Consider the following 13,000-nt stretch of genomic DNA (forward strand, 5'->3'; position numbering starts at 1 on the left):
GACACTAATTAATTAATGGATGTTTACATCTTAAGCGCGGGAAATGAATGACAAACAATGGAAACCCGGATTATTTATAATTTCGGATTTGGATGGGCAGTACAATATTACTTCCATAGTGGTTGCTCGTAATATTCAAATATAAGCTTATATTAAATTGTGGGTTCAATTTAATTAGTAAAAAGCTAGTTGAGGGATGTCATATCCAAAACTTTCCATAGATCCTTATCTGGACCCAATAAGTGACTTAATATAAATAGGAGAATAAAGGAAACAGAAAATATACTTATTTTCTTCAAAACATTTCGCCCCCCTCCCAAAACAAAATATAGAAATAGTCCATATTTATTTATTTAGCAATCTTTCCTATTCATTCTTTAAAATTTTGAATAAAAATTCCAAGAATAAAAAAGGGATAATGGTCCCTAAAATCATGAACTTTGGTCAAATTTTGATATTTTCCATGAACTTTAAAATTGACCTAAAACATCACACCAACTTTACATTTTGTTTGTTGGTATTTTCCATGGCAAGTCAATCACCATATCCAACCAACTTTCGTGCATTTTTTATCCTACTTGACACTACGAAATCAATGTAATTTTCTACGTAGCTTTTTATCCTATTTGTCATGAACCTGAAAAGTAATCTAAAATATCATAAACATTTCACGGTTGTCCCACATATAATAAGATTTTTGCTGACGATATCTTATTTGGACTGTCATGATAAATAACAAACAAAATATAAAGTTCGTGATATTTACCAACTTTAAAGTTCGTGGGAAATACCAAAATTTGACCACGATTCATAATTTTAAATACTTCTCCGACCAAGAACACAACCGCCTTACCCCCAAACTTTCTATATTTCTCCCCGACCCTAGCAGAACTCAATATTACCAAAATGCCCACAGTATGCAAATCCAGCAATAAATAGTCTGGAATTTAGCGCGCGCTTATATTCGAGTCTTCCGATCTTCTTCTCCTTTCTCCTTCGTCGCCAAGGAGTAAGAAATTATGGCCGGTACCACTTCCGCCGCCATACTGCTTATTTTGGCTTCGGTCTTCGTCGCTTCAGGCGCCGCCGACGTGGAAGCAATCTCCGGTAACTTTTTCTCGCCGAATTCGCTTTTATTTTTGTATTTATTTTAGTTTTGTGGAAATTGTGTTCGACACGGGTTTGCGAAACTGGTTTAGTTCCCAGCGGCGCGTCACTGAGTGGTAATGTTGGGGGCGAACTTGTAGTTTGTGATAATGCGTGCAAATTAAGCTAGAAAAAATGGGTGTAGGTGATTAGGTGTATTATGGGGTTTCAATTTGTTAAATTTCTTTGCGTTATTGTCTTTTTCCTTTGTTTATTTGTAATTTTCCTGCTATTTTGTGTTCCTTTTTGGGAGTTCACCGTCTTTGATCTGGAGGAGATTACGATATGGGGAAAATATTTCATGGGTTTTAGGATTGGATCAGTTCTTGTTTCAGTTCAGTAAGTTCATTATTTATATAGCCCGTCCTTTGATTTTGGAAGATGGCAAGCACTCTTGCTTTGCTTTGGAACTGTTTTGGTAAACAGGGTTTTGGATATCTTAACGGTTTTGAATAAAGTTCTGGATGCTGTAAAGCTATCGGGATTGTGTATAGCTCTCAAGGTGCTAGTTATGTCCATGTTTAACTTCTCCATTGATGAAAATTTAATGTAGATTTTCAAGGGTTATGTTATCTATGATTTTTGGTTATATTTACATAAAAAATCCATGAAATGTTATCTGATATTCTTTTGTTGTACTTTCAGGAAGTAACGTGGAAAATCGTCAAGTAGTAAATGCCACTCCTGGAGTGCTGATTGACTCGGTTCTATCTAAAGAAATTGTGCGTTGTGCTCGTGTCAATGTTTCTGGTCTATCAAGACTGAAACTTGGGAGTTATTCTAGTGCCCACAGGATCACTTTGGTCCCATCAGATAACATACACGAGAGATCCCACAAGAAAATTCAAATATGTTTACACAGGTCGGTTTAAATTGAGACAACTATTCCATAATCTGATCGGATGCCTACTTAACCCCACATGTAATATCTTCTGCAGAAATGCTTCACTTGGATTGTGCAAATGTGAGAATGATAACTGGGATGGTATCCATAGTGGCATATGGAGCACTGCAATTTCCCCATATGAAGATGGATTCATTGATGTGAAGTTTGTTGACAACTTGTTTGGTTCAGTTACCGTCAGCACCGAATTAGGTCAGGCTTACTTTGCTTCCACACATTGTAGGAGTACTATTTTGTCTTCATCATCATCATGTGTGTGGTTGTGACTGTCACATACCACTATACTCATTTTCTTGATGTTTTTGTGTTTCCTATGGGCAGAGTTCCATAAATGGCGGTTAATTTGTCTGGCTATTGGTTTCGTTTTATTGCTGCTTGCACCAATTGTTAGTAGCTGGGTTCCATTTTACTACAGCAGCTCAATGGCCATTGGAGTTTGTCTTGTTGTCATAATCGTTCTCTTCCAGGTACCTTCTTCACTAGTGTAAGTTCTAAAAAAGGCATTTCATGCCTGAATTATCCTTTTTATCAGTAACCTGTCAAATTTTAGGGAAGTTTCTAAGGTTCTGGTCGTCTCTTATTGTTCATTCTTGTGCAGGGAAGGAAATTGTTGCCAATTGGTAAAAATGTTTTCTATAAGACCATTTGTGGTTTGGCAGTAAGTATTCCTGATTGCTATTTGCTCTCATTTTCTTTTGGCATAAACATTTATCTGCATCTGATACTAAGGAAATGTATTTCAGCTTGGAGCAGGGACCTTTTTGCTGAACAGATTGTCTATATTTGTCAATGCCTTTCTTTTCCACATTGGCATCAATCAAGAGATGCACAACGCTGTAAGTTTATCTATCCAGATCCCGCCATGTTACATCTTTTGGGTATCGACACAAGAGAGATTTCAATGAAAATACCGAACCCACTATTTTAGGTTATCCAGATTATATGTTTCAGGTATTTTGACAGGAATTTTTCTGTCTACAGGTGCTTGTATTTTTGCTAGTTGGATTTGTACTGGCTGGGGCTGCATTTGGCTATTGGCTTGTTGGGAAATTTGTTGTTGCTGATGATGGAAGTGTGGATGTTGGCGTAGCCCAATTTGTGAAATGGGCTCTACGTGTAGTAGCTGTGACTTTCATTTTCCAGGTTATTTTATATTATCCTAAAATTTTTGATCAATGCATCTGCTACAGTATTGAGTAGTTGCTCCTTTTTTTTACATCAGAGCATATGACATAAGTAACAATCATTTGATAACTTTTAATCTTAACAATAATATAATATCAGCTATAATGTTATAACCAACTCATCATCTTTTCACTACTTTCTATCACTATTTGAGTTCTGTAAACGAGTAGACACCTTTCTGACTTCAATATTCTAGTTCATTTAATCAGCTTGTTGATTGGACTTTTCCATATAATCTTTTCATTATGCTAGATTAACTTCTCGTATAACATCACTGATGCCATCTTCCTTTTTACAGTTTCTCGAGCTTTGTAATTATTGGTAGCCTAGTACGTTAAGTCTCATATTTTATAATTCTGCATTTGAGCTGGAAATTTCTGTTGTCGTATACTGCCTGTTTTTCTGGAAGATGATTCCAGCTTTTAACAATTTTCTTTTATTTGAATCTCAGAGCTCACTTGATATTCCAATGGTAATGGGACTGCTGATGTCACTTTTGGGGTGTTACTTTTGCTTCACTTACTTTAACTGGCATGGCTTCAGGTAAACACTGCGTGGCTTCTATTAGTTAGTTACGTACGTATTTTTCTTCTTGACAGACTGTATTTACAAATCAGCTTTTTAGTAGGTTTTCATGATAAACGCTTTATAAAGGTTGGGCTTAATGGACGTTTGGTAGCATATTAGTCATTGACATTGTTATGCAATCCTTTGATCACCATGACTTTGATCATGTATTTGCTTTCGAATAGAGAAGAAAACAATGATTTTTACTGCTGGTTCTATCCACCCACAGCTTATTCTAACCGTGCACTTGTGGTGCAGTGATTCAACATTTTCACCAAACTGGAGTCCTCCAAGAAGAAGAGGTGTAAGATTAAGACAGACTAGACGTGCTGAATTCCTGAGAAGGTCTGGAACCACAACTCCTCGAGGAAGTTTATGGAAAAGTTACAAGGGTTCACCAACATATACGTTTTCTCCTGTGAAAGGTACCTGTTGTTGGAGCTTAGTAGCTTTAATCTGTTTTTCTTTGTTTCATCTGACTATAATTCCAAAGGCTGGATGGATGTAGAACTAGAAAGGCACAATGGAACTCTATTTGATCATTCTTCATATCTTACTAGTAGCGTACCTACATTGTCAAAAGTGAGTTATTTGCCCTATTTATTGTTTGCTGCAGATGTTGCAACTCCATCCAGTTCAGTTGACTACTACTCAACTTTCCACAAGACGCCCAACAAAAAGAAATATTCCCAGGAAGAATGGAAGGATTTCACAGAGCGAACCACACGGCAGGCTGTAGCAGAGTTGGCATCATCTCCCGAATTCACTGATTGGGTTGTGGAAAATGCAGATAGAATACATCTCCGGTCAACAGAGAGCAGCTCAGATGAATCTGTTGGAAGCGGGTCAGATTCGACTGAGGACTATATTGCAACGAGCAGCACTGTCAGAGGCGGTTTATCATGGCGGCGCCAGTGGTAGATGGAGCATCATCGACTGTACCTGCAGGGCTTTTTTTCACATTCTTTTACTACCTCAACCTCAAGTTTATGTATATGGTAGAGATTGTCATATTGAGGGTAATCTAACGTAGCAGAAAATACTATCAGCACAGATGTATTTTTAAAATATGCAGTAGAAAAAGTAGGTCATTAATTTGTAATAACATTTTCATCATTTTTGTTAATTAAATGACTGTTGAACTTTCCATCTCAACATCGAAACTCTACTAAAGTTGAAGTCGCCACAAAGCCTGGACAAATTATTTTCCATTGAGTGAACTTCAAAAATGGTCCCTGGACTATGGGTTTATCTCGAAAATGGTCCCTGGACTTTAAAAATATCACCAGTAGTCCCTGGACTAAGGGTTAATATCAAAAATGATATTTTGAGACGAAAATGCCCTTTTGAGGGGTTTTTGGGGGTTTGAGCAATAATTTTGTTTTTTTACACTTTTAACATTTTAAATCTGGATATTATTTTAGTTATGTACTAAATCGATATTATTTCAAAATTATCATTCTTCTTCTCTTTTGTCATCCTTCACTTTGTTTCTTTATTTCAATATTAGATTTAATTTTACAAAATTAAATTTTAAATTTCAGTTTTTGAATATCAATAATTTTTTTAATTATAAAAATTATTAAATAACAAAAATTATTAGTCATAATCAATATTTGATAGTGTCTAATATTTAATCAATAAGATATAACGTCTTAGTTTTAATCAATATTTAATAGCTTTAATCATAAATAGACAATATAACATGATTTATTCTGAAATAAATATGCGTCTAATGTAAAACTAATATAATTTTCGTTTATTTATTTGAAAACAATCAATCAAAATGACTAGAAAATTTCAACAAAAATACTCATATACAAATTTTTTAGTCGACTTCATAATATTCAATCACAAGCAATTATAACAACCGAACGAAGGCTAAATAGAATAGCTCTTATTTTTCCATCACGATTAATATTATTTTTCTGTACTTCTTCAATTCAGCTTAATATTATATTAAATAACAAAAATTAATAGTTTCAATCAATATTTATAGTGTCCATGAATTAATAGTTTTAATTAAAAAAATTTATTGCTATTTAAAAATTGAAATTTAAAATTTAATTTTGTAAAATTAAATCTAATATTGAAATAAAGAAACAAAGTGAAGGATGCCAAAAGGGGGAAGAAGAACGATAATTTTGAAATAATATCAGATTTAAGTACATAACTAAAATAATATCAGATTTAAAATGCTAAAAGTTGTAAAAAGACCAAATCGCCTCAAACTCCTTCAAAAACCCCTCAAAAAAGGGCATTTTCGCCTCAAAATACTTGTTTTTGATATTATCCCTTAGTCCAGGGACTACTGGCGATATTTTTAAAGTCTAGGGACCATTTTCGAGATAAACCCATAGTCCAGGGACCATTTTTGAAGTTCACTCTTTTCCATTTATGTATATGAATTTACAATGAAATTTCATATTCTAACATAGTATCTCAATGTAGATGACTGAAACCAAAAATTGACAAAAGTAAAACTTTGAGAGGATGCAATAGGCAACACTGTCAAATTGGTCAAGAGAGTTCAGGAATGCATTCTTCTTATGTACTGAGCTCCTTCCTTCGAAACCCTTAGTAGGCGAAGCAAAACGAGACAACGACTGCATGCCCTTATTTTTTGCAATGACCCAACTCCTGCGCAGCAAGAAGAGTCACATTGATTAAGTGATTTCCTCAGAGAAAGGAGTCAGTGAAAAAAGGTCCAAACTAGAACTTACTGCAGCTGATGCTGGAGCTATTTGGAGACAAAACTTGATGACTGAGGCATCATCAATTTCTCAATTCATTGATTCCTACACCATTGAATGAAAACTTGCATAAAACAGGAAGAAAAACACCATGATAATTTTGAAATAATATCAGATTTAGTATAATAACTCAAATAATATCAGATTTAAAATGTTAAAAGCGTAAAAAGACAAAATCGCCCAAACCCTTCAAAACCCCCTCAAAAGGGCATTTTCGCCTCAAAATACTGCTCACTTTTTCCATTTGCATGATACGAATTTACAATGAAATTTCATATTCTAACATAGTATCTCAATGTAGATGACTGAAACCAAAAATTGACAAAAGTAAAACTTTGAGAGGATGCAATAGGCAACACTGTCAAATTGGTCAAGAGAGTTCAGGAATGCATTCTTCTTATGTACTGAGCTCCTTCCTTCGAAACCCTTAGTAGGCGAAGCAAAACGAGACAACGACTGCATGCCCTTATTTTTTGCAATGACCCAACTCCTGCGCAGCAAGAAGAGTCACATTGATTAAGTGATTTCCTCAGAGAAAGGAGTCAGTGAAAAAAGGTCCAAACTAGAACTTACTGCAGCTGATGCTGGAGCTATTTGGAGACAAAACTTGATGACTGAGGCATCATCAATTTCTCAATTCATTGATTCCTACACCATTGAATGAAAACTTGCATAAAACAGGAAGAAAAACACCATTTAAGAGCTCCACGACTAACTCACGGCTTGTATATCGAAAATTACTAGTAAGAGTATAACTACCAGACTGAAACACCAGAAATATCAATCTTCTATAGTAACAGAATTTGCACTCTGAAATGCTTTCTCGGCTTCTTCGCGTATGCATGACAGGTTTGTTCTTATCTCCGTGCAGAGTCTACCCTCTACAAGGCGCACAGGCAACCACACCTTAGGTTTCACATCAACAACATATACAAGTGTCGTTTGGTATTCTATGTCATCAACAGAATGACTTTGCAAATCTCCAGCCTTAGACTTCACCTGATGAAGAAGTCGAAAGGTGTAAAGACTCCCAAATCAATCATTACATATGAAATGTCCGAACTTGATGATGACCATAACACAATTTATACTAAACGAGACGAGGGTCAGAATCACATAGAAAATGAATGCAAACATATATCAACCTGTTCAACAGACCACTTTCCTTGAAAGATCTGGAAATCACCTTCAACCATCTTGAACTCAATATCACGCCTCTGCCCAATTGGAAGAATTTCAAGATCCTTCTCAACACAGTCAATAGTACCTTTTGCGTCGAATTTGAGCCCAAAAGCTAAATTCTGCTGACCAATCTGTTAGATGGCAGCATCAATTGTTACATAACATAAACGATGATAGGTATAATTCCAAGTATATGAAGCAATGTGAATGATGCAAATTTTGTGGAAAATAATTTGATATTCGTAAGAAATGAAGTGAATACCTGAAAAAGGCGAACAAAATTATCGGTCTTCTCAAGCAACTTGCTGACTGCTAGGCCAGGAATGAAGTCTGCTAAGCCTTCATAATCAGTCAATATATCCCAAACAGCCTGTAGGCTGGCTTGGATCCTTACTTTTGATCTAATTCTCCGGCTGTTGTTGCCAGTCTTCACTATTTCAATCTCAATGCTGTCATAATCTTCTTTTGTATACTTGCCATTATCATCATCATCATATTCGGAATTGCCCCAATTATAAGCCCTAATTTGACAAAGATAGTCGACGATGTTACATAATCATACTTGACCATAAATGCTCTGGGTAACTGGAAAATAAAATCGAGGGATAACATGTTGGTATAAGAGTGGAGAGTACCTGGCAACAAAATTGGAGAGGCAAGGGGCTTTGTGTGGAAAAAAGCATCTGGTGTTTGAGAAGGATGATGGAGTGGATAATTTGGGAATTGTATTCGTAGAAAGAGATGAGAGAGATGGAGGAAAACAGATTAATGCAGCCATTTCTTCTTCTAATCTGAGGACGGTGACGTGTACATTCTCTGCTCAATCGAGGGAGGGAGTGAGTGGGAGTGTCTACTCTACGGCACTGCAACTGCAGCTGCAATGATAGAAGATGAAGTTGGGTAGATAGAGAAGAGAGAGTGGTAGTTTCTCATAGTAGTACTTGAAAAAGGAAACAACAAGAACACAAGTGTGGCTGGAGATTGTGGCTGTCAACGCATTTATCGTATCTTAATTCTTAATTGTACTTATTTTTAATTATGGACTACTCCTATGAAATAGAAATGAGAAATACAGTGAGATAATTACAATATTTTGTACACAAAATGTTAAAATTTATTTTATATTGATAATATGAATAACGTGAGATGAGCATGTTTTTTTAATATTGTTCTGTTTATTCTAATATCCAGGAAAACATACTATTTTATCATATAATTATTTAAAGTCACATTTATTCACATAATTTAAAACTATAAACTTGCACATTACTATTATTATTATTATTATTAGGGGTTTTGTGACGAAAGTACCCTTTTAGGGGATTTTGGAGGGTTTGGACAATTTGGTATTTTTACATTTTAAATCTGATATTATTTCAGCTATGTACTAAATATGATATTATTTTAAAATTATCATTTTTCTTCCCTCATCCTTCACTTTATTTCTTTATTTCAATATTAGATTTTATTTTATAAAATTAAATTTAAAATTTTGATTTTAAATATCAATAAATTTTTTAATTATTAAAATTACTACTATTAAATAACAAATTAATAGTTTTAATCAATATTTGATAGTATCTAATATTTAATCAATAAGGTACGACGACACCTTAGATTTAATCAATATTTAATAGTTTTAATCATAAATAGATCATATAACACGATCCATTCCGAAATAAATATGCATCTAATGTATAGGAGAATTTGACTAAAAATATTAATGAAGTTGACTGAATCGTGTTATATGATCTATTTATGATTAAAACTATTAAATATTGATTAAAACTAAGGCGTCGTCGTACCTTATTGATTAAATATTAGACACTATCAAATATGGATTAAAACTATTAATTTGTTATTTAATAGTAATTTTAATAATTTAAAAAATTTATTGATATTTAAAAATCAAAATTTAAATTTAAATTTTATAAAATTAAATCTAATATTGAAATAAAAGAAACAAAGTGAAGGATGACAAAAAGGAAGAAGAATGATAATTTTGAAATAATATCAGATTTAGTACATAAGCTGAAATAATATCAGATTTAAAATGTAAAAAGTGTAAATTGTCGAATTGACCCTAAAACCCCCCAAAAGGGTATTTTCGATCACGAAACAGTGAAAAATGACCATTTTCGAGATAAACGCTTAGTCCAGGGTTATCTTGGGATATTTTTAAAATCCAGGATTCATTGACGAGATAAACACATAGTCCAGGGACTATTTTTGTAGTTCACTCTTTATTATATTGCTTCTTTTAAACTATTAAGTTTGCAAATTCATGAAAAACTATTCTAATTAGTCCATAAATTTATAAGTATAATCTCATACTCGTTCATTTTCACTTTTTTATATTTTAAGACAAAATATCCCAAAATCCATAAGTACAAGTATTATAGATTAATAACAATTTGTATAATTAATCCTTTATATAAATTAGGTGAAACTAATTAAGAATTTTCTGGTTTTCTAAAATAGAATTTCTTTCTTTTTTTTTTTCATTTCCTATAAATAAAAACTTTCTATTTAGGAAATACACCCTAAGTCTACTAAGTAATACTACTAATTTCACGATTTTTTCTATCTTCTCTTTTTTATTTTATTCATTTATCTTCCTATTTTATTTTATCAATTTTATATTAAAATTGATGTCATTTTCAAAAGTTTATATATTAAAAAAACAAGCTCAAGAGAGAAATTTTAAAAATTAACTAGTATTACACTCGTGCTATGCACGACTTATTATAGTTCTATCAAATTATAGTTACATCCGTATTTTTAATCTCATCCTTTATTTTGAACTAAAATTAAAAATGTATTTAATAATAAAAATATATTAAGATATGTTTGTTTACTTCTCGTAATGAGATATTGTTTATCAAAAGCTACTGTTATAATTTAAGATTGCACTGGTGAGACACTTTCTAGTCGAGCTTCATTTCATTGCAATATAGTGACCCTATAAACTAAAAACTCAAACCTTGAAATTTAAATCCTAAACCCTTAATTTTAAAATATACTCATCATGACCAACAAATGAGCCAAACATCAATAAAATTATCCTCCATCCCAGTTCGATTTTACTTTATTGATCACTTATTTTAATTTGGGGGAAATAAATAATTTATTAAAATTATGAAGAACATAAAAACTCAAAATGAATCAAATACATTAAGTTAATAAATCATTAAATAAGTTAACTATTTGATAAATCTAATAACTTTAAACAAATAAATAATTTAAAGAATCAATTAAAATGAAATGAACTAAATAATTGAAATTAATGTACGATGGCTTATTTATTATGGAAAAATTAGTTAGTAAAAGAAAATATACAATAGCCTATTAATCATAAAATATATGGGGTAGATTGTAAAAGAAAATATACATATTCATTATGCCCTGAAATAATGTGATGTGTTATTCTTTCTTTCCTACGCAAAGTTTCTTCGCGTTTGTTCAAAGGTAAATATTTACGACAATTTAGCCAAAAAAAAAAATAGTTTCATGTAAATAATAATATCTAATTTAAAATGACATTTCCATAAATACCCCAAAACTAAACCCTAAACTTAAAATCATTCTGACTTCCCTTTACTTATGACGTGATTTTATTGCAATTATATGACATTTAATGATAATTTCCCTCAAAACTTCAACCTGTTCGTTTTACATATTTGGATTTAGTCCTTTTCAGTATTTACACTATTATTAATTTGATTAGTACCTCGTATATGGTTTAAGTTATTGAGATGAACTATTAGGCTATTCATCAAGTTTAGGCATTCTCCATATTATTGCCCGTTATATTTTTGTTTATGTTACTAATTTATGTAACCATAATTTTGGATCACTTAAATTAGACATTTCTACTGTATTGCTCTATATTATCACTACCATTTTTTCTTATTTTAATAAATATAAATTTTCTTTCTAATAATTTTTCTACTGTATTGCTCTATATTATCACTACTGCTCTATATTATCACTTTAATATTACAAAAAATATTGATATCTCTTTGCAAAATATTTTCATTTCATCACCTCTTCTAAAACCTTTTCACTTTTCTCCATTATTAAGCGAACCAAAAAAAACCTTTTCACCTCCAAAATCTTTTCATTTCTACTTCCCCAAATTATTACTACAATAATAATAATAAAAAATTAATATTAACAGACATTTCTACTTCCCCAAATTATTACTACAATAATAATAAAAAAATTAATATTAACAGACATTTCTACTTCCCCAAATTATTACTACAATAATAATAAAAAAAATTAATATTAACAGACGTTTGATTAGTACTTTAGCAGTGATGTACTACTAATTAACTTGAAAACTTTTAATAGGTAATCAATTTATTTTTAAAAAAACTTTTTACTTGAACCTCTCGTCAATTTATTTTCAAAAACCTTTTCATCTCTACTTCTCATAATTATCACAAATATAAATAAAACCTTTTCACTACCTTAATTGTAACAAAAAAAATCATAATGAGTTTTTATTTTCTTAAACTCCACTTTTATATAACTCATAAAAATTTAAATGAAATCATTTTAAACATTAAAATTAAAAAAATAATATAGGTTTAAGTTATATTACATATTGGATTGAATTAAAAAAATTAATTATCATCATTATTATTGTGCATTAAATATTACACAATATTATTATCTAATATTTAAAACTTTTGATACAATGGAAAAGACTCGATCATGCCGGTAAGAGAATATTGACAATAATGATGCATAATTGTATAATACTATTATTAACTGAGATTTCATTAATTTATACTAAGGCCGTTAAAACATATTTATTAAACCTTGGAACTCAGTAATAGTATGTAAAATGCATTTTTATAAATTACTTAGTACTATAATCTAACCAATTACATTAGCTAAATATCAAGCCCAACTCATGGAACGAATAATAAGTTCATAGCCTAAAATATAAGCAGTTTTGAGTCTCTTCTTCATCCATACCTCTGGAGTCTCTTTATCTTCTTCGACTTCTTTTAAGTTTCAGAGCTTCTCCTCTTCCCTTCTACCCAACGTTTCAATATCCAAAAAAGAATTGATCATGAGGTATGTAAAAAGTACCAACTCATTACCCATCTAACTCGTCTCCGGTTTTCTTCCCAGAATCACGATGGAGGACTCTAGCACAATGGCAAGGAGAACTGAGACGAACTTAGTGGAGAAATTCATAAAAAATTATAGAGAGGGAAAGAAGTTGGAAGGAGTATAGAAAATTAAT

At 31.8% G+C, this 13,000-nt stretch overlaps 2 protein-coding genes and 1 long non-coding RNA gene across 9 annotated transcripts; 1 reads left to right on the forward strand and 2 right to left on the reverse strand.

The window, feature by feature from the left end:
• Positions 1-946: 946 nt before the first annotated feature.
• LOC125199317 lies at positions 947-4,957 on the forward strand. The gene is made up of 10 exons (XM_048097376.1): positions 947-1,107; positions 1,792-2,008; positions 2,085-2,242; positions 2,372-2,517; positions 2,649-2,708; positions 2,794-2,886; positions 3,032-3,193; positions 3,687-3,778; positions 4,061-4,227; positions 4,419-4,957. The coding sequence occupies exons 1-10, from the start codon at positions 1,020-1,022 to the stop codon at positions 4,721-4,723; spliced, it is 1,488 nt and encodes a 495-aa protein (XP_047953333.1). The 5' UTR covers positions 947-1,019; the 3' UTR covers positions 4,724-4,957.
• Positions 4,958-6,173: 1,216 nt separating this feature from the next.
• Positions 6,174-6,647, reverse strand: LOC125199320. The gene is made up of 2 exons (XR_007172572.1): positions 6,526-6,647; positions 6,174-6,442 (listed from the first exon to the last, which is right to left on the reverse strand). It is a non-coding gene; the product is annotated as an uncharacterized LOC125199320 (long non-coding RNA).
• A 171-nt stretch (positions 6,648-6,818) lies between these two features.
• On the reverse strand, positions 6,819-8,693 carry LOC125199318. Of its 7 annotated transcripts, none has more exons than XR_007172570.1 (6): positions 8,373-8,693; positions 8,000-8,258; positions 7,701-7,868; positions 7,315-7,436; positions 7,129-7,203; positions 6,819-7,045 (listed from the first exon to the last, which is right to left on the reverse strand). XR_007172570.1 is itself a non-coding variant. In XM_048097378.1 (4 exons), the coding sequence occupies exons 1-4, from the start codon at positions 8,513-8,515 to the stop codon at positions 7,336-7,338; spliced, it is 630 nt and encodes a 209-aa protein (XP_047953335.1). In that variant the 5' UTR covers positions 8,516-8,693; the 3' UTR covers positions 7,212-7,335. The 7 variants fall into 7 exon arrangements, 3 of the variants coding, with proteins under 3 accessions (XP_047953335.1, XP_047953336.1, XP_047953334.1); XR_007172571.1 differs by having other exon boundaries at positions 7,129-7,222; XR_007172568.1 differs by having other exon boundaries at positions 7,315-7,554.
• Between the last annotated feature and the right edge of the window lie 4,307 nt (positions 8,694-13,000).

The sequence above is a fragment of the Salvia hispanica genome, unplaced genomic scaffold, assembly GCF_023119035.1.
Source record: "Salvia hispanica cultivar TCC Black 2014 unplaced genomic scaffold, UniMelb_Shisp_WGS_1.0 HiC_scaffold_466, whole genome shotgun sequence".
NCBI classification, from domain to species: domain Eukaryota; kingdom Viridiplantae; phylum Streptophyta; class Magnoliopsida; order Lamiales; family Lamiaceae; genus Salvia; species Salvia hispanica.